Source organism: Ammospiza caudacuta, chromosome 18 (assembly GCF_027887145.1).
Source record: "Ammospiza caudacuta isolate bAmmCau1 chromosome 18, bAmmCau1.pri, whole genome shotgun sequence".
In the NCBI taxonomy this organism is placed as follows: Eukaryota; Metazoa; Chordata; class Aves; order Passeriformes; family Passerellidae; genus Ammospiza; species Ammospiza caudacuta.
Window position 1 is genome coordinate 926,315 of NC_080610.1, and position 27,938 is coordinate 954,252.

At 40.5% G+C, this 27,938-nt stretch overlaps 1 protein-coding gene across 1 annotated transcript; it reads left to right on the forward strand.

The window, feature by feature from the left end:
• The first annotated feature begins 3 nt into the window (after positions 1-3).
• LOC131565851 (synaptonemal complex protein 1-like) lies at positions 4-27,938 on the forward strand. Its single transcript, XM_058816921.1, has 26 exons — positions 4-96; positions 8,411-8,590; positions 10,306-10,381; positions 10,544-10,590; positions 13,465-13,629; positions 14,022-14,089; positions 14,255-14,328; positions 15,645-15,703; positions 16,093-16,162; positions 16,730-16,803; positions 17,232-17,340; positions 17,863-17,957; positions 18,094-18,278; positions 18,718-18,785; positions 19,705-19,766; positions 20,794-20,897; positions 21,388-21,505; positions 21,761-21,831; positions 22,480-22,561; positions 23,410-23,472; positions 24,138-24,200; positions 25,060-25,176; positions 25,763-25,873; positions 26,537-26,629; positions 27,535-27,609; positions 27,870-27,938. The coding sequence occupies exons 1-26, from the start codon at positions 4-6 to the stop codon at positions 27,936-27,938; spliced, it is 2,391 nt and encodes a 796-aa protein (XP_058672904.1).

Sequence of the window (27,938 nt, forward strand, 5' to 3'; positions counted from 1 at the left end):
AACATGGTCCCAATTGCCCTCAGCCTGCCCCTAGTCACTTCCAGTATGATTCCAGAAGGATCCCAGTCACCCTCAGTGTGGTGCCAGTTGCTCCCAGTATGATCCCATTTGTCGCAGCATAGTTCCATTTCCTCCCAGTGTGATCCCAGTTGCCTCTAGCACAGACCCACTCCCTCCCAGTATGATCCCAATCTGATGCCATGATGATCCCAGTTGCTCCCAGCTTGGTCCTAGCTGCTCCCAGCTTGGTCCTAGTTGCTCCCATTTCCTCCCAGTGTGATCCCAGTTGCTCCCAGTGGCCCCTGTGTTATGTTTTGGAATGGGAGGAAATTTAGGGAAGTGATACAAAGTTTTTTGTGGATCTGACAGTCTGTTGACCTGCTGAAAAGTTAGACATGCTTTTGTGAAGCACACATGGTAAAGACCAAAAAATTCAGAAACTTTTCTTTTCTTTGTTGGTCGGCAGGGAGGTGCTGGGTTTGGGTTTTGGCTTCAGCTCTGTGTCTCGGCTGGGCTGGGCTGGGCTGGGCTGGGCAGTCTTGCTGCAGGCTGGGCTTCTTTTCTATTTTCTGGGTTTCTTGCTGGCTTCTCTCTCCATGGGCTCTGGTTTGGCCAGGCTGGGCTTCAGCAGCTGCTGGGCAAGGAGACAGGGGAGGCTGTGGAGCTTTAGCCAGAGCAGGGCTGACTGTGGCTGTGAAGATCTCGCCGTCAGGCTGCTGCTTCTTCTTGTGAGCATGGCTGAGATCAGAGACTTCTGTAGCTGCTGTAGAAAACTAAACACTAACTATAAAGCTGTTCTGAACACAACTGAGCCACAGCTTTCTGTTACAAGTTATTGGTGGGTTAGGTAGGCTTCAGGCGTGATGTTAACTTTTTCAGTACTTCAATCTTCTTTTGAGTGAGAGAAAAGAACAAAATGCAAGTATATTGAAAACAAGATGAAGATGCAAGTTAATAGTAATTCCCAGATGGGAGGGGTGAGAAGATGCTTTGTTTTTAGAGCTGAAATACTCTTGTAAGATATAAAGAAAAAACTCTTTTCCCTTATAACACATAAAACTCCAAGGAAATGAAAGTGTTTGAATTGATATTAGGTAAAGTGTGGGATCTCAGCACCTCAGGACTGATGTGCAGAGTGACTGAGACCACCCTTGGGGGGCTCGGGAGTCCTGGAATGTTGCCAGAAGTGTCTGGTGGCTGGGCTTTGATCCTACACGGGAGACGACACCTGTATGAGGATGGGAGGATTTCACTGGGGTAAATGGTGAAGGGATAAGTTAATTAGAGTGTGAAACACAAGGTTTAAGATTTCTGTACAGGGGGGTCTAAAGAAGTAAGATGGAGGAATTGGGGCGTGTCCTGTCCTTCTTCTTCTTCTTCTTGGCCTCCATCTTCTTTGGTGATGTTGGCACTTTGGGGTTGGTTATTACTAAAAGTGCACTGGTCAATAAGGGCAAAAGGTATTGGGGAAAATTGATAAATATTGTATATGTAATTTTGAGTGTAAAGATAGGTGACCGCCCCGGGGGCGCGCAGTGTGCTCATGGCTGGCTTGCTGTGCAGACCTCTGTTGGGCTGAGAGAAAATCTTTTAGATAAACAACTAATAAACACTGAAGACCGAGAAAAAACCTGAAGCCTCTTCTCGTCCTTTGAAGCGCGGGCTGTCCAAGGCCACCCCGGGCCTTTCCAGGTTTTAAAACAGCCTAGAAACCGACAGTAAAGGCTTCTACATTAAAGTAAGCAGATGTTGAAATAGCTGTAATCCCATGAGAAGTTTGTACAAAGAAAGAGCGTAGTCTTGTGCTTCTAAAAATGAAGATCTCTGCTCCCAGAGATGAAGAGGATTTTAGAGATAGATAATGAGAACTTTTGCCTTTGAACAGCTCATCTTTAAAACAATACCCCATCAATCAACATAGCACATCTCCAAGCTGTGGGAAGGCTTGTAGAAATAAGAAAGATTTTATGATAGCAAGGTTCCCCTGGCGGTTGTTATTCATGACAAAATTGAGAACCATGAGAAAACTGTTTTTTCCTTTTGTAGAAAAGTCTCCATAACTTTAACAAGAGGGACTTCTCTCCCTAAGTGAACTAAAAAATGACTATTTTAGAGGTAGTAAACTGACTAGAAATCTTAAGTTTAGTATCTTTACATTGTCAGTGAGAAAGAAAAAATTGTGGGGAGAAGTATTCTAAAAAGTTTGCTTTCATTCCTACTACCTTTTTTTTTTTCTTTTAGTTACTATTAATAAAATTTTTCTTTCTACCCTTTTAAAGTTTTGAGCCTGCTTTACCTTTCTCCTAATCCTATCTCACAACAAAAAATAAGTGTATTAGTAATTAACCACACCAAACCCACGACATTCTTTAGTCCATTAGCCAAAAAAGCCTCAAAATTAAATAGATCTTAAATTAGCAAACCAAAACCACGACACCCTGGCACAGAGCCAGTCACTCCCAGTATGATCCCAGTATGAATGCACTGTGATCCCAGTCTTCCCCAGCACAGTCCCAGTCAATCCCAGTTGCCCCCAATGTAGACTCAGTGACTCCAGTCGCTCTCAGTGTGTTCTCAGTCATCCCCAGTATGGTTACAGTCACTCCCAGTATATCCCAGTTGGTCCCACTGTGATCCCTGTTGCCCCAGTTCTGGCCCTGCTGAGTCCCAGTGTGCTCTGATCCTGCTCCCAGTGGGTCCCAGAGCTGGGTGCAGTGTATCCCGGTGTATCGCAGTGTATCCTGGTGTATCCCCGTGTATCCCACTGTATCCCGGTGTGTCCCAGTGTGTCCCAGTGTATCCCAGTGTATCACAGTGTATCCTGGTGTATCCCGGTGTCCCAGTCCATCCCAGCCTGTCACAGTCCGTCCCAGTCCCTTCCCTTCACTGGGAGTGACTGGGATCCTACTGGTGGAAAGTGGAACCTTACTGGGCCAAGTGGATGTGACTGGGAATGACTGTGTGTGTGCTGAGGGCAACTGGGATATACTGGGAGTGTCTGTAACCATACTGGGGGTGACTGGGAACACACTGAGAGTCCCAGAGGGTCCAAGGACACCGTGGTGACACTACAGAACCTCATGGAACCAAGGGGATCATTGTGGCACCACTGGAGCCTGTGGAACCAAGGGGCCTTGGTGACACAGCAGGGCTTCATGGACCCCAGACACCATTATGGCGCTGTGGGGCCTGATGGAACCATGGAGACCATTGGGACCCTTCAGGGCCTCGTGTCACCAAGGGGGCATTATGGCACCTCAGGGACACATGGAAGCAAGGGACCATTGGGTCCCATGGAACTGAGGGAACATGAAACAGGCCTGGCTGGCTTGGCCTCCCAGGGGCCACCGGACAGCTCTGGCTGGTGTTGAAATGTCAAGGGCTGCCTCTCATCAGCTCCTGGAGCACTGCGGCTCTGTCCTTTCCTTGCTGTGAAAACAACTGTCAATCTCTTCTAAGTACCCATGGCCAGAATTGGGATTTCAACTCCAAATTTTTCCCATAGGAATATTGCCAGGACAAGTCTGGCTGGCAATGGTTTCAGGAGAGTCACCTCCCATCTGTCCCCAAAACACTGGGGAAGGCTCCGTGCTTTCCTCCCTATGAGAAAGAACTGTCCTACTTCTCCAGGCACGCATAGCTGAGATTGGACTTCCACCTCCAGAATTCCCTATATCCAAAGACTGCTCCTAGACAAAATCTGCCATTCCTGACAAGTCTGGCTGGCCTTGGCCCAGTGACACTCTCACTTGCCTTCCAAACACTGAGGCTCTGTGCTTTCCTTCCTATAGAAAAGAACTGTCCTTCTCAGCCAGGTACCCATGGCCACAATTGGGATTTCACTTCTAGCATTGCCTATTGTGACAGACTGGAGGAGATTGTTGGCTCAAAACATTTCACGTGCTTGGGAGGAAGGGCAGGTCCAGCCTTGCCCTGCCCTGTAAGCCCAGCCCTGCCCTGCCCTGTGACCCCAATCCCCCCAGAGCCCCTATCCCAGCCCAGCAGTGGCTGCCAGTCCCTGGCACAGCACAGGCAATGCTCCACAGCCATCTCTGCAGCCCCCAGCCCAGCTCCTGAGGGACCAAATGAGCCCAAGGACCACCCATGGGAAGGGCCCAGGAAGTCCAGGGGGTATTGAAGCCTGACCACAAGGCAAGCACACATCTTGACCCTACCTCCTCCTGGAATTTCTATCTGAACACTGCTGCAATCTAGGAGTTGGTAGCTGTGTGTGTGCTTCTCTGTATCTTTTTTGTCTTTCTCTCTTTCTAATTCACTCTTCTTGTAAATTTTGAGTAACCTAAAATTGAACAGGCTCAGAGGTAGTGAAGTTGAATGGGCCAAGTCAGTGCTTTGAGAAGTGTTTTTTGTTGATTGAATGTCATAATAAACCTTTTGCCAAAGTTTCTCTGATTTTCTAAAGTTCCCAGTAAAGGCTGTTTTGTTGTTTTGAGCTCCTGAGAATCTCTTGTTGGTATTTCTCCAGAGCATCCAACTCAGAGTACAGAAACAGCTGTAATTCCTTTTAAATGTCTCCTTGAGAGATTTTTTTGGGGGATGGGAGTCAGGGCTTGTCTGTCCTGCTTGGCACAGCCCAGCAGGGCTTTCCCAGCCACACTCCACACTCCATTGCCCAGCTGAAGCCGCTTGGTGCCTCTGAGTTGTGCTGTCCCAGCCCCAGGGACACTCTCCTTGTCTGCCCATTCCCCCACGGTCTCTGGGCAGGGATGGCCTCAGTGGGGGCTGCTGACATCCTCAGCACCTTGAAGGCTGCTGCTGAATTTTCCTGCTCCAGAGGCTTTTTCAGCCTTCAGCTCTCCAGTGCAGGAATTCAGTGTCCCAGGGCTCAATAACATTCAGAACACCTTAACAAGCCAAGCCTCTGGGAATAATTAGATTTAGGTTTTCAAATCTTTTGTGGTTAATTGGGCAGATTTCAGAAATGCATTCAAACAGAATATATTTTATTTAAAAAAACAGTGAGAAAAGATTTCTTAGGTCCCATTTAGGTTTTTCCCTGTTGATAAATTGATATGTGCAATCTCCAATTGACACTGAATCCAAGTGAACTTCCTCATGAATTTGAGTAGATATGAAAATCAAGACCCTTCATGGCTGACAATCAATCACACTCTGTCCCTACCCCCACCCCACCATTTCCCCCATCCAAGGCCTGGCACTCAGAGCAGCCTTGTGCAAATCTGAGCTTCCTCCAGCCCAGGCTGCACCTGCAGCTTTCAGCTCCTTGGCTCCAACTCCCACCTGCTTTCCTTGGAGAAGGAGCTGCCTGAGACACAGAGGGACATTATGAATCAAAAAAACATGGCCATTAACTGCTTTATACCAACACAGAGTAATGGCAACCAAAATGCACTCAGACCAGGGTTTTTTCCACTCTCTTTCAAGCCTCGCGCATTAGGCACCAAATTTTGTCCTGGTTTAGGGCAAATTTGGGAGAAAACCTCCAAAGGGGCCCCTCCAGAAAGCAAACCCACATTGCCTCTCCCCACAACCAGGTCAGGAAGGATTCCCTGGAGAGAAGTGGAAAGAACCTGTTTATTTAACAGGCACAGCACCCCCAGCACACAAAATGAACAATACAGGGTGACATCACTCTTTCACCAGTCTGAAAAAGATGACAAATTCAGAAAGCCTCTCTTGGGGGCGGTCGCTCTGTTATCAGTCCCTCAGGTGCTGGGGTAGCTGCTGCAGCCACAAGGTGCAAACTCTTGGTGTTTCCCAGGTCCCAGTCCAGAGCAGGTTTGAGTGGTTCTAAAAAAAGGAAAGGAGAAATAGTACAGGGAAAAATTCGGACTGCTTAGCTAAACTAATTAATGAACAGAAGCAAAAGCAAGAGCAAAGCAGGAATAAAGCAGAAGCAAGAGCAAAGCAAAAAGCCAAGCAAAAAGCAAAAGCAGCACCATGTACTGCCCTGTCTCTGTGTCCCGCCAGCCGTGGGGGAGTGGCTGAGAGCAAAACCAAAACAAAACTTCGCTCTTCAGAGCCAGTCTTGAAAGCACAGAACATAGTATCCAGCATAAACAGAACAGACAACTGGGGATACAAGCGTCCTAACATCACCCTAGGACAGCAAAGTTATTCCAAACTGCCCCCCAGCAGCTCCCTCCTCACCGATGCCATCTGCTGGGGCTGTGCCAGCTTCAGGAGATGCCTCCAGGGCCTGCATTCCCTGTGTGAAAAACGCATATTGTATGACTGGCTTTTAACAAATATTAAAATTAATATTATATGTGTTGTGTTAAAAAGTTATATTGTACTAATTTTCTTAAGTAGTGTTTTAAATCTAGTTTTAGGTTATAACATAATGTTAAAATAGAAACTATGCTATGTAAGATACTTTTTTAAAGAGAGGACTTACAGTGAGATAGCAGCCACAGGACACCTAAATCTTTCAGAGAAAGAGAATTTATTGCTCTCTTAACAGAAGAAACGAACTTCTTCCTGCCTGCTCAGCCATGAAGATGCCGTCAGCATTCAGAGGAAGAAGTTGACACTGACCAGACAGAATCCTGTGTTTGAATAGAATTTATGCATCATGGATGAGGGGTATGAATATGCAACAGGTTATTGTTTTTAAGGGTTAACCCTCTGTTAACCTGTGTCCTTTCTTGGGCTTATTTTCCCCAGAAAAAGGTACTTGGACATCCATGACTCTTTGTTCTTCTTGTCTCATATTGTCCTAAAACTTAATTGTCCAAATTTTTATTATCCTAATTATATTAATCTTTTTATAACAATTTAATTACTACTAAAATTTGAAAATTTTAAAAAGAAGTGATTGGCGTTTTTCACACAGTATCTGCCACAACATCCCATGTACCAATGTTTCTGGGGGAACCATTTACAACATGGGGGGGGGGGGTCACAGGATGTGAAAAACACCAATCACTTGTTTTATAAAAATTTAAAAGTAATAAAATGGTTATAAAAATAGCAATATAATTAGAGTAATAATAATTTGGGTAATTTGGATTAAGACAATATGATACAATAGAAACAGAGTTACGGATATCCGGGTACCTTTTCTGGGCAAAATAAGCCCAAAAAAAGACACGGGTTAACAGAGGATTAACCCTTAAAAACAATAACCTGTTGCATATTCATACCCCTCATCCATGATGCATAAATTCCATTCAAACACAGGATTCTGTCTGGTCAGTGTCAGCTTCTTGCTCTGAATGCTGACGGCATCTTCATGGCTGAGCAGGCAGGAAGAAGTTCGTTTCTTCTGATAAGAGAGCAATAAATTCTCTTTCTCTGAAAGATTTAGGTGTCCTGTGGCTGCTATCTCGCTGCAAGTCCTTTCTTTAAAAAAGTATCTCACATAGCATGGTTTCTATTTTAACATTATGTTATACCCTAAAACTAGATTTAACCTACTACTTAAGAAAATTAATTGTAAAATACAAAGTTGTGTTTCGTGTCAAGTACAAAGAGGTGATGTGTGTTGTTGTGAATGCGAAATGTGTAGACCCCGACAATGAGAGAGCTGTGAATTCTAATAATAACTGAAGAGAATAAAGCATAGAAAAAGGCCTTAAACCTATCTATTGTTTGCAAATTAACCCTAGTTGATTTAAGAGCATTAGAATTAAAGTGTTAAAAATGTTGCTTTTTGCCTGCATTTAATCCATAAAGAGTTCTGCAATAATAACCTTTTGAAGTATAATGTTAGAATATTACTTGTATCCTTGAAACTATAGCTTTAGAATATATATAAAAGAAATATGCTTATCTTACGCCTTATTGAAGCAGAGAAAAACAGCTTGAGAAAAGAAGATGAACATCACATCAAGAGTTTATAGTTTCGACCAAAAAGAAGCTAAACATCACTGTTACGAGATTTATAGTCTCTGCAATTAAAAGGTGAACACACATCTGAAGTGCTAGACCCCACCACATGAGATTCATCTTTCTTCTTTCAGAAATGAAACCGTCACCATCTAGAGATACTCCTTTTGAGATACATCCTGGAAAACTAAGATCACAATAGTGTATAGAATCATGATGTAATAATTTAGAATAAAAATTGCTGATGAGTAAAAAAATTAGAAACAGAAACTGCTGAAAAAGCTGATGAGTACCCCTATAAATACCTGTAACCCTCAATTATCGGTGTGCAGTTGGAGGGAAAACTTCCCCCACTGTACCCAGCGCTGTATTGCTCATACTTTACCATGTTAAATAATAAATTGATTGCTGCTTGAATATTAGCCTAGTCAAGCTTCTTATTCATAACATTAATACAGCATAACTTTCTGACAAAACACATATAATATTCATTTTAATATTCGCGAAAAGCCAATCATAAAATACGCATTTTTGCCACAGGAGAACTGGGCTCTCCCAGTTATTCCCTGTGCAGGCGTGACCCCCCCCTTCCCCTCAGAGCTCTCCCGCGCTGAGGGGCCGCTGCCGCTTCCCGCCCTTCGCGCCCGCCCTCAGCGGCCGCCGGGAGCTGGGCCGCCCCGCCCGCCCTTTTATCGGAGCCATGGAGAAGGAAAACCGCTTTAAATTGTTCATGCCGCCGCGTCTGAGCGCTGGGCAGGTGTCTGCGGGCAGATCCCAGGTAAGTGCTCGGCCGCGGGGCCGCTGAGGGCGGCCCATATCACACCTTCCCCCCCCCCCTCCCCCGGCTGCCCCTTCGGGCTGTGCTGCTCTGGAGGCCGCGGCTGAGGAGGGGACGGGGGGAAAGCGCAGGGGCCCTTCTCCGGGGACACGGGGACAGTGCTGGGCCCGGGGAGTGCCCCGGCAGGGCCCCGAGCTGGAGCACACACACACCTGCCCCTTGCTCCCAAAGAGCCCCGGGCTGGAACACACACACACCTGCCCCTTGCCCCGGGCTGGAGCACACACACACCTGCCCCTGTATAGGCCGAGACGGCTCCTGTGCTGGACTCATTTCTGTGTGTATGCCTAGTGTGGCACATGCACAGACATCTTTGGTTTGAATTTCAAAGACCTTTGTTGTTGTTATCTATCAAAACTGAAGGGAATCATCTTCTCAAGCATCCGCTCTGTGTTGTAAGTCCGTGTTTGATGTGGGTAATTCAGCCCAAAGAGCGAGCAGGGCTCTATCGCTGGCCAGGGTCTGTGTACAAATCACCAACGGGATGGGATTGCTGAGGAACTGACTTGAGCTGTTTTATTTTCCAGCATCAGTCTCATTACATGGTTATGACAGTGGGAAGATGCCAGCAGCTCACATCCCAGGCAGCTGACCAAGAACTTAATGTTACAACTTACTTTAAAAGTTTTTTGACCAGTCACACAAATCAAAAGCACATTGACAGTAGTTCAGTCCAAGCACTATAAGCACACGTACCTTTGGTTAAAACAATGCTTGCTTATTTTGAATACAATACCTGCTTTTAAGCCTTAAAGCAAAATGCACATAGCTCCATTATTAACCTTAAAACTTCCTAATATCTGGCTAGATAAACTTTTCTGTAACTTAGGGAGTTATTCTAGCCAAACGTTAATACACAGACCATTGTTCTATTTGTCCTTACTTTTCTACTTTTTACATTATTTTTTCTGCTGACCTATCTCATGGCTACTGCTTGGCTCTAATCCCAGTTCTGCTGTCTCTGAGGCTGCCTTTTGCAGCTTTCTGAAACCCCTCTGATTTTATGGATTCCCACAGGCCCCACTCAGATGCTCGCACTGGCATTGGTGTCTTGGTCTCACTAGATCAGGTGTGCAGTGAAAATGTACTGGCCCCACACTGAGTTACGGGAATTCCACAAGTTATTTTTTCATGTTGAAGCTCCTAATGAAGTATTTTGAGATTAGGGATGAGATATTCTGACAGCAGATGAGTTAGCTGTTTACAGGATGAACTTCTGTGACTTCAAAACCTTGTAAAAGGGTATTCTCATGCTGACACATAATCAGATATGGTTTAGAAGTGCCCTTGGAAGTAAAGCAAAAAAGAAATATCAACTACTGGTCTTGAAAAAAGTAATTTGTCTCCCTGAGTCCTTTGCCATGCAGCAGTGCCCAGACAGGCAGAAGCTGCTGAGTTCCCTGCATTGAAAGCTCCCCTTTGGCCACAGTCTATAAATCAAACTGCAGGACACCAACAGTTTGATCAACCACTGGGAAGTAAGAAGTGAGTTCCAAAGCCATTACCAATACCTTGGGCTTTGAAAATTGTAGGCAGCTGTTTTATTAATGATAAATTCTATTTTCACATCATCTGTAGGGATTTTTTTCCCTTGGATTTTACAATTCATTTTTTACAAATCTACCCATAAGGAACTAATTTTTTAATTTGTGCAGGGTTTTAATAGATGTTCAGATGATGACTTTAAGCTGCCATTCGATGTGTGGAGCCGTGGCGAAATCACTGATTCAGGTACAACTGGAATGTTTGCCATGCACCTTCTTTAGATTTTTATATATTGTCAAGTTTTAATTTTCATGAGTAGTCTCACAGTTCCATATCTGTAACTGTTAAATACAGTTTCACTGTTACTTGTTTTAGAAATACATTGATCAAAATCTCTTCATGTTTCAGATACAATTTCACAGCAAGTGAAACTTTGCTCTGAAGTAGATGAAGAGGTGAGCTAAGTATCAACTCTGCCCATCTAATTAATTCCTTGGGGTCTTTTGAATTTGTTCCCAAACAGTGCCTAAAGCATTATTCCGTAGATATTTTAGGGCTAAAGGGAGTAGTCAAAAGGGAATAATGTTTTCTGTCTCCTGTTTAAAGCTTAATAACTTGGAGGAGATATTTGTGATTTAGTGAACATGCCTGGAAACAAATCTTTAAAAATTAGGGTGATTGCAATATTGTTGTTGTTTTTTTCTTTGTTTGAAGTGCCTGCGAAGTCTATGAGCTTTATTTAGAGTAAGATTTAAACACTTAAGTATCCTTGTGGAACTGGTTCTGAATATTCTGTTGAGGGGCAGAAGGGTTGAAGTCAGAGTATTCTTTGGAAAACTGAAGTAGATTATCCCAATTGCCTTGTCTGACTTTATTTTATCTGTAAAACAATGAATTCAGTGGTTTCCTCAAGCACTGTATTCTTCTCACAGTGTCTTTGCCAGCACATCTCTGCTTTAGCACAATTCAGTACAGCTCATTTTTTTTGCAATACCTTCTGTACTTTGCAGCTACAAAACACTGTTTGCTACCACAAAATAAAACACATTTCTTGTGCTCTCTCTGCTGATTTTCGTATTCCTGACAACTTTTTAGACTCTTTTAATCCTAAGCTATTAAAGTGCCATCAGGACTGTAACAAAAGTGTATTGCAGCCAAAACAAGGATGGTGTTTGGGAGTGTTGTAAGTGAACCAAAGGGCCCTTAGGGCTTGTGTGTTGCTCTCCCTGCCTCGACCACTGGCCCAGCACTGCTTGTAGGGCACTTTCAAGGTGTTCTAAGGGCACAAGGGTGGTGCTTTTCCTTCCTGCTCTGTGTGTGAGCAGAGAACTGCTGGGACACTTGGATATTTATAAATCCCTGGGTCCAGATGGGGTCCATGCCAGGGTGATGAGGGAGCTGGCAGATGAGCTTGCCAGGCCTCTCTCCATCATTTATCAGGAGTTGTGGCTCACTGGTGGGGTTCCAGATGATTGAACACTGGCCAGTGTGACACCCATGTACAAAAAAGGTAGGAAGGAGGATCCTGGTAATTCCAGGCCAGTCAGCCTGGCCTCAGTAGCAGGTGAGATAATGGAGCAGTTCATACTGAGTGCTATCACACAGCACTCACAGCATGGCCAGGCTATCAGACCCAGCCAGCAGGTGTTTACCAAGGGTGGGTCATCTCTGACCAAGCTGGGCTCCTTCTGTGAGCAGGTGACCGCCTGGTGCATGCAGGAAAGGCTGTGGGTGTTGTGTATCTGGGCTCCAGCAAGGCCTTTGGCACTGTGTCCCACAGCACACTCCTGGAGAAGCTGCAGCCACGGCTGGGACAGGAGCACTCTGTGCTGGGCTCAGAACTGGCTGCATGGCCGGCCAGAGAGTGATGGTGAATGGTGCTGCATCCAGCTGGCAGCCAGGCACCAGTGCTGTCCCTCAGGGCTGTACTGGGACCAGTTCTGTTTAATATTTTTACAGACGACATGGATGAGGGCATCGAGTCCTTCATCAGTAAATTTGCAGAGGACACTAAGCTGGGAGCTTGTGTTGATCTATTGGAAGGAAGGAGAGCTCTGCAGAAAGACTTAGATCAGTTGGATGGATGGGCAGAGTCCAGCAGCATGAAGTTTAATAAGTCCAAGTGCTGAGTTCCACATTTTGGCCACAAAAATCCCCTACAACGTTCCAACCTGGGGACAGTGTGGCTGGACAGTGCTCAGGCAGAAAGGGCCCTGGGGGTGCTGGTGAATATGAGCCAGCAGTGTGCCCTGGTGGCCAAGAAGGCCAAGGGCTCCTGGCCTGGATCAGGAATGATGTGGCAGCAGGAGCAGTGAGGTCATTCTGCCCCTGTACTCGGCACTGCTGAGGCTGCACCTTGAGTGCTGTGTCCAGTTCTGGGCCCTCAGTTTAGGAAGGACGTTGAGATGCTGGAGCACATCCAGAGGAGGGCAACAAGGCTGGTGAGGGGTTTGGAACACAAGCCCTGTGAGGAACGTCTGAAGGAGCTGGGCATGTTCAGCCTGGAGAAGAGGAGGCTTAGGGGTGACCTTATTGCTCTCTACAGCTTCCTGCAGGGAGGTTGGAGCCAGGTAGGGTCGGTCTCTTCCACAGGGCAGCACTGACAGAACCAGAGGACACAGTCTCAAGCTACATCAGGGAAGGGATAGGTTGGATATTAGGAAAAAGATTTTCACCAAAAGAATAATAAAGCGCTGGAATGCTCTTCCCAGGGAGGTGGTAGAATCACCATCTCTGGATGTGTTTAAAAAAAGACTGGACATGGCACTTGGTGCTGTAGTTGAGGTGTCAGGGCAGGTGTCGATGATCTGAGAGGTCTCTTCCAACCTCATTATTCTGTGATTCTGTGATTCTGTGTGTGTCCATGGCAATATCACAGGTACTCTTGGGCAAAGTCTCTGAAGCTGCTTTTACTTAACTCAGCAGTGTCTGTCAGAAGGAGAGGACAGAAGTGGTGGGAAGAACCTACTAGAAGGAATTTTGGCTTCACTGATAATTCTGGCAAAACTTTTATTGATTTTGGTGGACTGAAGTTATCCATGTCTTTAGGCCCATCTATTTGGTGATGTCTGAAGGGGGTTTGGGATATTTAATTGTATTTGTTTCTCCTGTGTGCTTTGTAATGCCTTTTGATACATACATAGAGGATGCACAAAGATTTAAACTTGGACTCCTGATCATATCTAAGCTTATATCACCATCTGTGGAAAAATATTACTCTTGTGATGTTTCTAGGAGAGAAATATGTTATCTACAACAATATTAATTAGATATTATATACTATAAATTGGATAGTATTTGAGATTAAATTGTGGACCCTGTTTTAATAGAATCCAGAAACAATGAATGAATTGTTCTCAAAACTCTACAAAGAGGCTGAGAAGATCAAGCAGTGGAAACTGACTGTGGAAACTGAACTAAACCAGAAAGAAAGAAAACTCCAAGAGAATAGAAAGATTATTGAAGCACAGAATAAAGCCATTCAAGAACTGCAGGCCAGTATTGTATAGTGTACATTGAATAGATGAAGTTCAGTGTTTCCTGATTCAGTATGACACTATTATTGATACAATTAAATATTAAAGACTGTTGCAGTTTGGTTTGTGCCTTGAGAAAGTGATTATTTTGAGAAGTTGCAGGCACCTGTCCTGTGTGAGTGTGTGTATGAAGAATATACCTGTAAGTGTCTCATTTGCTGGTAAATTATTGTTCATTAATTACTGCATCTTTCATGAAAAAGATGACTCAGCATGTAATACCAGATAAAACAGACTTCTGTCTACTGATGCCCTAAATGACTGTTTCATGAGGGATTTGAGAAATCAAAGTGCATTTCTAATACATTTTCCAATAACAGTCTTTTTGCATTTGTTCCCTATGAAATCAGTTTGAAAATGGAAAACTCCATTTGAAACTGGAAGATGAGATATGTGAAAATAAAGATCTCTTGAAAGAGTAAGTAATAGAACCAAGTATATATTTTTGTGGTGGAAATAATCCATTTTCACATGGGCAGTTTTATGTAGCTGTTAAATATTGAAGGTCATTTCCATTGTTACTCCTTAGGTGCACAAAGTACTGTGCACTCCTGTGCAAACATGATATTTTTCCCTCCTTTAGAGCTGCTGCTTCGAGGCATCTGTGTAATCTGCTCAAGGAAACCTACACTCGTTTCACAGAGAAGACCAGCAAATGTAAATGCTTTTTTAGTTTTTATTTATCAGAGTAAATGTGCTTCTAGCTTGCTCTGAATTCACAAACAGAAGCAAGAAGAAGAAATTTCTCGTGTTGTTCAGAGAAGTTCTCCAGTTGAGATCGACTGGATGTGGCTCTCAGAATGAGAAGTGAATTTTAAGTGGCTCACAAAATTGGAAGTGAAGCCCCAGGTCTAACAGACTTGTGGTTTGTAATGCTAAATGCAGAGGGCTTTTGAAGGCAGTGAAATTGTTTGCTGCAAGGTTGCCAGCCTGGGAGCTCTTTGGGTGCCCAAACAGTGCTCCAGGTTTGAGGCAGTGCCCACAGCCCCGACTGGCACTGGAGCCACTGCAGGGCAGGGCAGGGCTCCCCAAGGCTGCTCAGCCCATTGAAGCTTTGCAGTCCCAGCCACACTCTGGGAATATATTCAGACATAAGAAGTGACACTTCATGCCTGTTTTTAGGCAGTAGAATCTACTCTAAATTCCCAGCACTCTGGAACAAATTTCCAGAGCTGACATTTCCATGTTTTCAGCCATCACACATTTGTGGGGAAAAAAGGTCTTAACCCCAAGGTATAATGAGTAACTGGAATTCTTCTCATGAAACTGAACAAGCCAAGACAGTTGGATAACCTAATGAAGTTTAAATTCTTGAGGTTTTAAAACATGTTCTTGATTGGGAATTTTACTTTATATGCAATTTAGAATTTTACTAACTTGATCGTGGATACTTAAGAAGTGTCTGTGTCTTTTTTGTCTTAATTCTAGAAACACTAGAATAGTTGGAATACACTTAATTCTAGAAACACAGTGCATAGATGTACTGTTCTTTTTTGATACCTGTTTCTGTTACTGTTCTCTTTTTAATTGTTTTCTATCAATTACAAAAGGGAAAGAAAAGAAGGAAAATATGGACATGGAGTGTTGCAATTTTATGACAGATCTGTGGTTATAGATTGCAGTTTATAAATACTAACAGTTTTGATACATTATTATTCAACAGCATTAATACTATAATAATTAATATGGTCACATAAGCTGATCCAGAATTACACTTTTCACAGAAAAAAATATCTTGGGAAGGAAATTTAAAAGCTGAGCTTGCTCAATGTTTCAATGAAATACACATTTTCCCTAGATTCTAAATTTTTTTAGATTGTAACTTTTGGCACCATGTTTCATAATGACTTATTTAATAAGAAAGGAGCTGATAATTCCTTTTTTAATTCATTATGCTGATTAAGTATTATGACTTGGGCAGCTGGCATTCTTGTTCAAAAGCAAAACTTTCTCCTATGTTCTTGCTTTGATAGATGAACAGGAAAAGGAAGCAACAATACAATTGTATGAGGAACTTCACAGCAACGTAGAAGTAAGTGACCAAGCTTGATGAAAGGAATGTGAGTTATGTGAGCTGAGCTGAGTGCCATGTTTATGTTGGGATACTGTTTGTATCCATCATGTGTGGGTATCATGTCATGTGTGATGCAGGAAGTTGGGTTTTCAATCCCTTTTCAAGAATTATTTTTGTGTTACATCAAACACATTCAATGGAGAAAGTGCAGCAGTGTGTGGGATGTAGATCCCTATGATCTGGGTGATGTGTGCGTAGTGCTGGGTCACTGCCACAACTTCTGGCTTCTTTTTGGGCTCTGTTTCACCTCCCTGCTGGTTCCTCAGAGTGGCTGAGGTGGGCAGCAGCCCCTGGAGAAGTTCCAGGGTTTCCAATATTGAACTTCAAATATTAAATTTTGTTTTTAGAGAATGACAGTGGCATTTGAAGAGCTTTGTGTGCAAGCAGAGAACGACAGACTGGAAATGAGTTTCAAATGTGAGAATTCTGTTTATTGAGTTTATGCAGCTGGCTCAGTTTTGTACTTCATAGCTTGTGTTACACACGCAGTGTCAGGGCAGGCAGATGTGAAGTGCTGGAATGGTGAGCAGCTCACACTGAGACACTGGGACCCTTCTTTTATTCATGCTGCCTTTGGTCACTGCCTGGCCGCTTCTGTTGCTGTTCCACTGGGCCAAATCTGAAACTTTATTTTTCAAACAGTCACTCAAAATTGAAGTTTTGTCTGTGAAGTACAGTCTAGAGATCAATATTTATTTCACATAGTTTGTTTATTTAAATGAGAATCCACTAGTGTATAGCTACAGAAACTTTAGCTAAATGCTCTCTCTCTGTATGTATAGCCTGCTATGTTCTTGTTTCATTTTCACATGGTCTTTTCTGTTTGTATTTTGATTATAAAATCAAACATTGCCTCAACAATTACTCTTGGAAAACAAATGGTAGAGCTGTAGAATTCCAAGCAATCTTAAAGTGGAAGTTGTATTGAACTTGGAGTATATTTCAGCTAGAATGTTAACTATGGATGTTACTGTATCTCCAAAGTAAAAGAAGAAGCGGAAAAAGTGGACAAGTTTGAGAAAGAATGCAGACTGGAAGTCAGCCAAAAGGAAAAGCAGGTTTGCTTATTTTACCAGCTAATATGTAGAGCTTTATTTGTGCCTAAAGGTGCAATGCAAGAGCCAAGAAGTGTTTCTGGGTATTAGTAAAAAAGACAAAATAATGTCTGAAGCTGCTTTTAAGTCAAATTCTGCTAAGTTTAATGATGTTTCAGTACCTTTAGTCTACTGGAATTGATGGTTTGATTTTGAATTGGAGAACATTTTGTTTAGAGTAATGTGACTTGATCAATATTTGGCTAAGATTGTATCTAGCCAAATATTATCTATCTATCTATCTATCTATCTATCTATCTATCTATCTATCTATCTATCTAATCTAACTTCAATGACAGCAAAATGTCTGCTTATCATAGCTGGGGTACAAATGAAAATTATTATCTGTCCCTTTTCCAGACTTCATGATGATATTTCCTGCATTTTTCTAGATTCCAGCTCTTACCATACAGAGAGATGAAAAAGATGATGTCATAAAAGACATCAAGGCTCAGCTGCAGACATCACAAAATAAGATTGCTGACTTAATGGAAGCAAAATGTAAGAGTTCTGCCTGCTGTATTTAAATGTAATTGTTTACAGAATTTCAATGTAGTTGTTTATGATTGTTTATTTATTATATGTAATTGTTTATTAGAAGCATAGGAAACAGGGCCATGATAGTCTTATTCTGTTGCTGGTTGGCAGCAGAATTTTGGGGCCTTGAAGGCCTTATTTTTGTTTGGAACAGGAGCTGCTCATGTGGGAGCAGGACTGGCAGGGCAGTTTTTAGGGTGAGTCAAGCAGTGAGAGCTTTTGAAAATTGCAAGGGGAAAATATGTTGCTTCAGTTTTGCAAATTTAAAGTCAGGTAGATGTCACTGAGGAAACTTACTTTTCAGAACTTACTTTTCAATATTTTAAGCCATCTATATTCAAATTTTATCTATCATTTTATAGTAGATGATGTCAGTACCATTGGTCTTTGTTACATTCTTTAAATGTATGTAATTTTCCATTTTTAGCAGCATTTTTTAGTAAATATCCTTTTTTTAACAATATAAACTTTTTTTTTTTTGTTTAGTACATAATGAAGAAATGTTAAAGGAATCCCAGGTCAGTAAAGAACATTTGAGGGTAGAGCTGGAAGAGGCTAAAATTTCATTGCAAAAGGCAGAGGTACCCCTTACTTATAGCTTTACAGTAGAAATAGACTGGATGATCATTTGCATAAATAATTATGGATACTTTAGACACGAAACAGCTGTAGCTGTTTGTTGGAAAACATGTTTAGAAATGATATCATGTCTTGAAGGTTGCTCAGAAGAACTTGGAAACTGAATTCCAGACTACAGTGAAAACATTAATTCAGGTCACTGGAGAAAAGGAAGAGCAGGAGGAAGAATGTAAAAAAATGAAGGCTTTGCTTGCAGCCCTGACAGAGGAGTTTGAGACTTCTGTTGCCAATTTGAAAAGCTTGCTGCAAGAAGAGCAAAATAGGTAAATTAATGAGTTGAAATTCTAAGAGTGATCTTACAGGTTGCAGTCTATAACAAAACCAAGAACAATTGGAAATGAAGCTGAAATTTGGAGGTTTTTTTCACACAGTGGTCTAAATGCAGAGAATTTATGTAATTTTTTTTTTGTTTGCGATAGTTGATACTGTATAAAAAGTAAATTTTGCCCCCTTCAACTTGCATAATTCTGTCTTTAAAAAATACAGATTTCTGTAGATATATATTTGTTTACTTTTATGTCTACTGTTCTGAGGTTGTAAAACTGTAATTTGATGTGTGTTGCAGGCAGATAAATTATCTGCCTGTTAAAAGTTAAATGTTCTTAAAGTGCTTGTGGTAAGACTTTGTCTTATTGTCCTGTAAGTTTCAAATGCAGTGCTTTGTACTCTACATTTGGTATTTTTCATTTACCATTTTCCTAGATTAAAGAAATCTGAAGATGATTCAAAGCTGCTTACCTTGGAGCTCCAGAATAAATCTGCTGAACTGGGTAAGGCTTGTAGAAAGGCAGAAAATGAGCTGGGCAGTAATAAAAATGTTTTCTGCTCTTTTCTGGAAATGGACTGTCTCTAGTAGTTGAAGAAATGATTTTACAGTACCTGTACCTGTCAGGAATGCCTGGATTTATTTTTACTCAGCTGATCCCTTTTCTTTGGGGGTCATTGGTACTGGCAGCAGCCAAAGGGCAGTGCTGTGCACAGCTCCAATAGTCAGACCATTCATGCATGAATTCCTCTGCAGGTCATTTTGGTTTGCAGCGCAGAGCAGCAGCACTGCAGGTGCCAGGAGTGACTTCTGCAGCAGAGATAAAACCCTCCCATGGAGGTTTCTGTGACCCTCCCCATGCTGGAAGTGGAATGATGCTGGCAGGGGTTCTCTTTAAATATCATCAATTTGATACCCTGTGGTTTCTAGGGATGTGCTCCTTAGTCCCCAGAGTAAGAGCTCTGCCTTGCTGTTGAGAACTTGTAAAAAATACCAGAATTGTGACTGTGCACACAGAAACCATCTGGAAGTTAGTAACAACTGGTTTCCTTTCTCATCATATCCATCTGATACCTTCAGCAGTTCAGATTTTTTCTGGAACAATGCAGGTGCATCAATACTTGGAGAATACTCCAGTCTTACAGTCCATGGTTTATTTGAAGCTATAATTGTGGAAAACATAATAGGCTCTAAATTTTATTTAGGATAAATATTTAGCTTCTCTTCAGATATAGATTTGCTAATGTCTGAATCATCTTTTCAAATCTACATTTAGATTAAGTCATAAATTAGCTTTTCATTTTCTTCACTTAATCCAACAAGTTTTGAGAACTGGGTATTGCAAAAGGGTAAATGTTTTATACTGCCTGCTAATAATGAAAAATTATTCCTGTTCCATTAATTTTACATTCCATGTGCTGTAGAAGAGATGACTAAAGTAAAATGTGATAAAGAAGTGCAACTTGAAGAGCTGTCAGAAACTCTGGTAAATGTTCATTTTATTAATCTCATGGCATTTGCTCTTCATATGAAATTCCTCTTGCTTAGTAAGTATCTTAAATGCCATAAATAAACACCATCTAGTCTACCTTAACATTTCTACTAAACTTTCTCACACACAATTTCAGTGTTTTCTTTTAAGAACTTCTTTATCGCCTCTGTTTTTCTTGTCTCCCATGTTTTTGGTTTTTCTTGTCTCTTGTGCTTTTAGTTTTCCTTCTCAAGGTTTTTGATTATTTCTTCTTTGTTCATGCCCACTCAAATGCCACTCCCTCTGGATATAAAGTTTTCCCATTTTTTCTTCCTTCCAGGAAGGTAATTAGCTCTGGCCTCTGTGAACCCTTCTGTGCTGTGACACAGGCCCATTTTCTGTCACAGAAGTCAAAGCTATATGAAATACACTCTTAACAGAAGTTTATTTTCATTATGATTTTATATTTAGAAGCCTAACAAGAATCCATATCAACTCAAGTTAAGATAGTGTGAAATCAGGTGTGTCTGCTTGTTGTTATAATCTGTGCATTGAGTGTTCTGAACTGAGTTTCACTCATTTTCTAAAATGGGCAAATTGGAGGACTTTGATTGAAGAAGAATCTTGAGGCTACTGTAGAAAATATGCAGAGAGAGAAAAATGTGGAGAGAGAAATGAAAATGCTCTCCAAATGAGAGAGGTCTGAAGTAGGGCAATAGTAACATATTTTTAGAAATAGTGAAGTTGCACATCATGAACTTGTATACAAGTTTATACATAAGAAACAGCACCCAGAGCAGGGTCCCACCCTAATTTTGCAGCCCAGGTAATGAAACTCACAGCAGGGGACAGACATGAACAGCACTGGTGTCACAGTTCACTGTCTCACGCCACTTCCAGATCCCAGCAGAGATTGGAAAGATGCAATCTAGATAATCCATGGCATGGATGTTGTTTGGTTCTTCTGAAAGCCTTGTGCTCTTAGCTCATGTCTGATAACCTCCAGCAGTTGGAGTTTGCACTCTTCCTTTTCATTTTGCAGAAAGAATTCCATGGTTTGAAAGCACAGCTGACAAGTACAGCTGAGAAGGAACAAGATTATTTAAAGCAGCTTGTGACTCTGAAAACAGATCTTGAACAAGAGGCGTATGACCATTTTGAAAATAGAATATTTCATTAGTTTTGGTGTAATATAGAAGTTGCTTTAATCCACAGTGAAATGAACTATGATTGTTTTCTAATGGAAGTTTTGAACCACATATATGACATTATTTATATACTTACATTTCTAAATTCACCTTTCTCTATTTATATGTATTCTATGGCATATGTAGTTGTTCCATATCTCTCTGACTTATTTAACAAGAAGAGGAAGTTTCTGAATTCATTGTTAATCTTGCTTTAAAATACATCATCTTCACTAACCATTATATTTATATAAAAGTTGACTCTGATTTTCTTTCCTTCTTCTGTCACCTTTTTACATCTCTCTGACTCTGCTGCAAAGCTTATATTTGTAGATAAAGGCCTAGACTTCTTTCAGCATGGAATGACACTTGATAATGGGTATGTTTAATTTAAAAGGAGATTTCAAAATGCATCTTCTTATTCCTCTTGGCCATTTGTTTTAAATTAGGTTAAAGAATGAACAGCTAACAGTGTATCTCAGTAAGCTTTCACTAGAGAAAGAACAAACAGCACAAGAGAAAAATGCTGTGGCTGCAGAACTCAAGAAACTGCAAGAACAACAAGAGGCAAGTTGTAAACTTCCAGCTTTCTTGAAAGGACAATACTCAGTTTGACAAATGACTCAGTTTTGCAAATTAGATGATGAGCTGCAACATGACTTGGGTCTGTAGAGTACCTGAGCTACTTTTTGTATTTGAATTGGAAAGGAAGTGTATTTACACTTGTGAACAAGGCAGGTCTGTGTGCTTTGGATGGCTTTGAATTTTTTAAGAAGTCACTTTGAATTTTATTTCTTTGCTGACACATGGGTCTTTATTTAGGATAGTAAGAAAAAAGAAGACAATACAAAGCAGTTAGTTGAAAATCTAGAAGAGGCAAATAGCCAGCTAAGGCAAGTAAAAGCAAATATTATTAACTGATATTGTTAAAGGAAGTAGACTCAAATAGTTAGTTGTGTTCAAATGCTGCTTTCTGGGATTTTTTGATTAATGTTTTTCTAGATTACATAGCTAAACAGAAACTATTCAGAATTGCTGTTGGCCAAGTAGAAATTTTCTCAGATTAGAAATACCAATTGCTGCAGATACAATGTTTGCTGTCATTTTGTATTCCATAGTAAGAGCTGTCTTGTTTTGCATTAGACATCTCAGGTGTGAAGGAAATTCAAATGGAAGTTGAAGGTTATGGATGAAATGTGACAAGGCAAAACTGGATCAGAGTTACTCTCTGTATCCCCAGTTCAATAGGCAGCTCCCATGTTTCACAGCTGCATTGCAATAGTCCAGGTCAGGATGTATTTTTCTGGGGTTCCTGGAACATCTTCTCCTACTTAAAAGAAGTATGGACAGTTCACATATTGACTTACTGGGCCTGTTGCTGCATTTCAAGAACATTTTCATTTTCATTGAGCAGCTTATGAAGTTCCCATCAACATTAGCATCTCTTTTTAGAAAATAAAATATGGGTTTATTAGAAGTACTGAAAACAAGTTAAAGGCAATATGTAAATATATACTAATGTTTGTTAATTTGGTACTTAGAAATGAACTGGAGTCTTTGAAGGAGAAAATGGCAAAGACAGGTGAAGAGATGAAAAGTACACTGGATGAAAGAGAAGAAAATGTATGTCCTGTGTCATGAAAATATCTTACAGAACCTGCAGGGCAGCATTCAATGTAAAATCTTTGTTGGGATTTTTTCTGCAGAGCTCTGCCTGGGGGATGTGATCTCTGCCAGAGGTTTCTTCTTTCCCAGCTGCTGCCAGCTGTGCCCTTGTGTGTCCACATGTGAGCCCTGGTATTTCAAAAGACAAGCACAGTCACTGGGATGTTCACTCTTTGCTGGAAGTTTAGTATTAAAGATTTGTTTGTTTTCAGGCAAACAGAGAACCTGTTTTTCTGTTTTTCATATACCCACTCAGTGATGGATGGGCTCTGGATTAGCTTTTTATATGTATTGTGAGTTTGAGCTTAAATAGATACAAACATTTTTACTTTCTTTCTATTGGTTCAAAGCAACCTGGGGTTTTTAGCATTAGAATGGATTTCAAAATTTCATTGTAAAAGCCTAATATTTACAATTTTAATTTCAGGTTAAGAGAACTGAAAATGAAATTTCAAGAAAGGAAAAGCCATTGAAGATTGTAGAAAATAATTGGGAAAATTCATTTTTTCATGGATGTAGGGAACTTCATACAAGTGCATTTTTTAAATTGTGAAAATGCTGGGGGTTTTTTTCTTCTTCTTTCTTAATTCCATAACCACTAAGGAACTGGTTCACTGCTGTTAATTAACATCTTGTGGTACTTTATGGCTAAAACTCTGATTATTCTAACATGTCAGCTGGTGTTTCAGTCCCATTGGAACAAACCAGACTGGTGCAAGGGCAGATTTGAGAACATTTACAGGAATTGCTCACATAGGGAGTCATTTGTTGAACTTACTAATTCACGTCTGAAATATCTCTTTCAGATGAATAATCTGAAGAAACAGGTGGAAAATAAAACCAAATGCATGGAAGAGTTGCAACAGGAGGTGTGTAGAGATTTTAAATGTCACAAATACATAAACACATTATACTTTGGATTGCCTTTTCAGCAGGTTTGTGTCTGCTGTGATGTCTTTAGATACACCTATGTAATTTAAAAATTCTCCTTTTTTATCCTAACCCTGAGCAAACTAGGGAGTCAGCTTTGGAATCACTTGATTTGTGTAATGAGCCTTAATTTGAAAAAAGCAATTACAAAAATAATATCTTTAATAAACTTCTACTCTTTTTCATTTAGTGCATAGTGTTATTTATGTACTTGTATGAGTATCTCAGTTATCACTAGTAGAAAAGAATTCTGCACTAGCACAAATTGTATAAACTTCAGTGTAAAAATAAATAACTTGTATTTTTGGTCATGACATCTTCACACCTTCTGTCAGCAGCATCTTAGTTTTAATTCCCATTCTGCTCCTCATTTGTTATTCCCTGCTGCTGCTCAGGAGGAGCCTTTCTTAAGGCCATGAAGAAACAGTAATTATCACAGAAATTAGCTGAACATTCATTTGTTTGAAGAATTGTTCTGGAACCTGAGCTGCACAGCAGAGAGTTATTTGCCTGATGAAAGCTGGAATTTCTTGATGCAGTTAAACCATGACATAATTCTATGAACTTATTAAGATAAAGTGCTTGTTTCGTTTTATTTCAACAGAATAAGGTGCTGAAAAAGAAAATTACTACAGAAAGCAAGAAAAGCAACACTTATGAAGGGAAGGTAGGTTTAAATAACATCATGTAGAAGATGAGGTGAGTGTTTTAAGTCCCAGTGTAAGTAATGATAATACTTGTTAAATACATTCTGAGCTGGTTTATGGATCTGGGATACAGACTTTGCAGGAATGAGCTCATAGTTTTTAGAAGATGGTTCCATTTTAATCATTCGGCACTGGCTATTGGACATTTAAGAGATGGATTCAAATTGCAATTATGATGCTTCTAATCTGTTCCTTACCTTTTTTTTCTTTTGTTGATAGTGGACTGAACAGGGTTCAGCAACCTCATTGTAACAGAAAAGCATTTAAAAGACATATATATACATATATATATATATATATATATATATTACTCTTTTTAGTGTGTTCTTTAAATGTGTTCTGCAGTGGCAATCCCTCTGATGGGAATATTGTGTCCAGCTTTGGGTACTGCACTTGAAGAAAAGTGGAGTTTTTTGAGGATATTCATATGATAAACTTAAAAGGAAAAACTGTAATCAAAATGCCCAGCTGGGAGGAAAATGTACCATAAAACCTGTGAAAATCTGATACAGATTTACAAGAGAGAAGAAACAAACATCTGTGTTTGTTTTTTCCTGAGGCATTCAAAGCATTTAGGGTGACTGCTTAGGGCAGTCTTCCCCATTGTGCTGTTGCCATTGTTCCTTTGAGTATTTTCTAACTCACTTCAGGCCAAAGTTCAACTCTTTATTAAAAAAAACCCCTGAACTTTTAAATAGGAAACACTTCAATCATACCTGAAAAGTAACAGTGTTTGTGCTCAAAAATAAGAGGTAAGAAAAAATCATCAACATAGTAATTACTAAATAAATAACAGCAGCAATTCTGCATTCTCCAAAGGTGAATAAATTGCAGTTAGAGATGGAAAATATAAACAAGCAACATAAGGAAGAAGTTGACATCTATAAAAAAGACATAGAAACAAGAAAAGTAAATGAAAATAAACTTCGTGAAGAGGTGAGAGGTGTTAATTTTTACTGCAATTTATTTTTTTTTTAATTTAAAATGTTTTTATGAAGATTTATTGGCCAGAGTCCTTGCTCATATTTCAGTCTTATTAACATAAATGGAACTTGTTGTGAATCCCTGTGAACAAAGCTTTAGTACTGTTAGGTGCTTAGGTTGAAGTATTTGAATATGTCTTTGAAAATGAGAACTCAATTAAAAATTCTTTCTTTCAAGATATAGTTCAAAGAAATTCCACCCTTGGTGTAAAGTCAGCCCAGTTAAATTAGATTATAACTTCTCCCACATTAGTATTTTTCTGCCCACACATTTTTTGATGGCAATGCTAAGAAATGTTAGGGCAGAGTGCTTGAAATGGCCTTTTGGTTTGGAGTGAGCTTGCCTGCCATGGCTGTACCTTTGATCTTGCCCATGTAAACAATCTGCAGAAAAGATGAGGCATTTGAAAGGGATCTTAAAAGCAAATAAAGCCCAAGTGGGACTGCAAACTTTGTACCCACAGGGGGAAGAAGAAATTAAGATTTAAAAAAAAATATATTGTTATGTTGATGAATGAAATGCAATTTATTACTGACAGGTAGAAAAGATGAGGTTGCTTTGTGATGAAACTGCAATGATACAGAGAGAAACTGATGCCAGATGTCAGCACAAGATAACTGAGATGGTGGCACTGATGGAAAAGCACAAGGTCAGAGATTTTCCTGCTTGCTGTGGTTTGCAATGTGTGATACCATGTCAATACCATGTTTATAACTTGTGACACCACGTTAATGACCTTTCAAAAGCAGAAACAGGCCTGAGTCTGGGAAAAGGAAGCTGAACACATGCTGGACTTTGCATCATCTAAAATCAAATTCATTGAAGATTTTGAAAAGATTCCTATGGGCAGATAATTCCGGTCATCTAAACTTCTGGGATTTTTAGATTTTTTTTCAATTCAGGCTTCCTTTGATACCTGTGAATGCAATATTTTTCAGTATCAGTTTGGCCTCTTTCTCAGAGGTTACCTAGTGACTGTCAGCAGTTTAGCCTGACACATTTTAGTTTACCTTTCTATTCCTCATTTTGCAATATCTTTAGCAGATGCATTAATAAAGATGGCACAGCTGGCTCTTAGTGCTGAGCACATGTTGCTGCACAGAAAAAAAGCACTCTCTGCCAGTCCACAAAATAATATTTGAATTGAGCATTTTCTGTTTTACAGTTTGTGCAGAAGCATCAACGAATCTTTTCTTTCTGAATCTTAAGAGCCTGGTTTGAAAAAATGATGTTTTAAGACTGGATAACTCCATAATTGTAACATTTAGTCACATGTTTTGAGTTTGTTGTTGGTTTGGTTTTTTTACCACAGAATGAATATGATAAATTGGTTGAAGAAAAAGATGCAGAGTTAAAAGTATACAAAATGAAACAGCAAAAGCAGATATCATCAGAAAGAGCACTGGTAAGGAGTACTTTGCAATGGTCAATAATTCAGTGAAGGGGCTGATGTCCTTGTGGAGTGGTTTTATACTGGCTAAGTGCCAGGCACACACAAAAAAACATTCACTCATTTTTCTCTGCTGTAGTTGAGCAGTGGAGGGGAAAGAAAAATTCAGAGACTGAGTTGAGATAAAGATTAGGAGAAAAACACTTTGAGGGTAAAGCAGATTCAAACTTAAATAGTATAAAAAAATATTATTAATAGAATTAAAAGTGAGTAATGAGAATTAAAATAAACCTTTAAAACACTTTTTTTTCCCAATCCCTCCCTCTTGCCCACCCACAGCACAGAGAGACAAAAGATGTGATTTTCAGTCAGTGTGTGACTTCTAAAGATCTTTTTTCAGTTTGCTTCAAAAGTTTCTTTTCCTGCTGTGCTCTGGGGTCTTTCCCACCAGAGACAGTTCTCTGGGAACTTTTCCAGTGTGGTTTGAATTTTTACTAGTAGCAATCCCACCCAACCTGCTGCACCAGATCTTATTCTGGGCACTAAAAACTCAAAATGTTTCTAAAAAGAAATTGGAGTAGCAGTGTGTTTGTGTCTGCTCCTCCAGGTAGTGGGTCATGTTCTGACTCCCCACTTTGAATAGGAAACTTTTGTTTTAAATATTTAGATTGTGCCCTCTCACCCCTGTTCTCCCAAGGGTTTTAAGGTATTACCTTGAACACTTCTGATCAAGTACCTGTTTCTAACAGTGCTTCAGTCTTTTTTAAACAAGCTAAAGCAAAGCTTCAAGTATAGGGCTGAAAAGCAAATAGAATTATCTTGTGTACCTAATGAGTGTCCCTGTTAATTAGTCCCTGTCTCACTTGGGACTGTTCTGGGCTGTGCATAGTTAACCCTGTCCTGTATTTAATGGTTTGTAGGAAAATGAGCTGTCATGTTTGAAAAAGGAACTGTCCTCCCTTAAGGAACAACTGAAAGCAGAAATGGAAGAAAAGGTGGAGTTTTTTATTCCCTGAGCAGTGGGCGTGAGAGGTGTGGCCTGGGCTTGTGCTGTGGGAAGAGCTGGATTAGAAATGAAACTGAACAGAAAAATAGTGACTTTGGAATGCTGGGGTTGTGCTAAATCTGGTCATATTTTTGTGTGAACTTTGTAGCAGTCTGTGATTATAGACTGTGCTCTGTCATTACACCAAGAACATTTTTAACAACTGAAATCAAATAAATATTTCCTTGCTGTCACATAACTCTTTTGTAGGAGAATTTCGTAAAAGAGCACTCTGGCAGTATGATTCCTGAAAGTGAAAAGAAACACAAGGTAACTTGA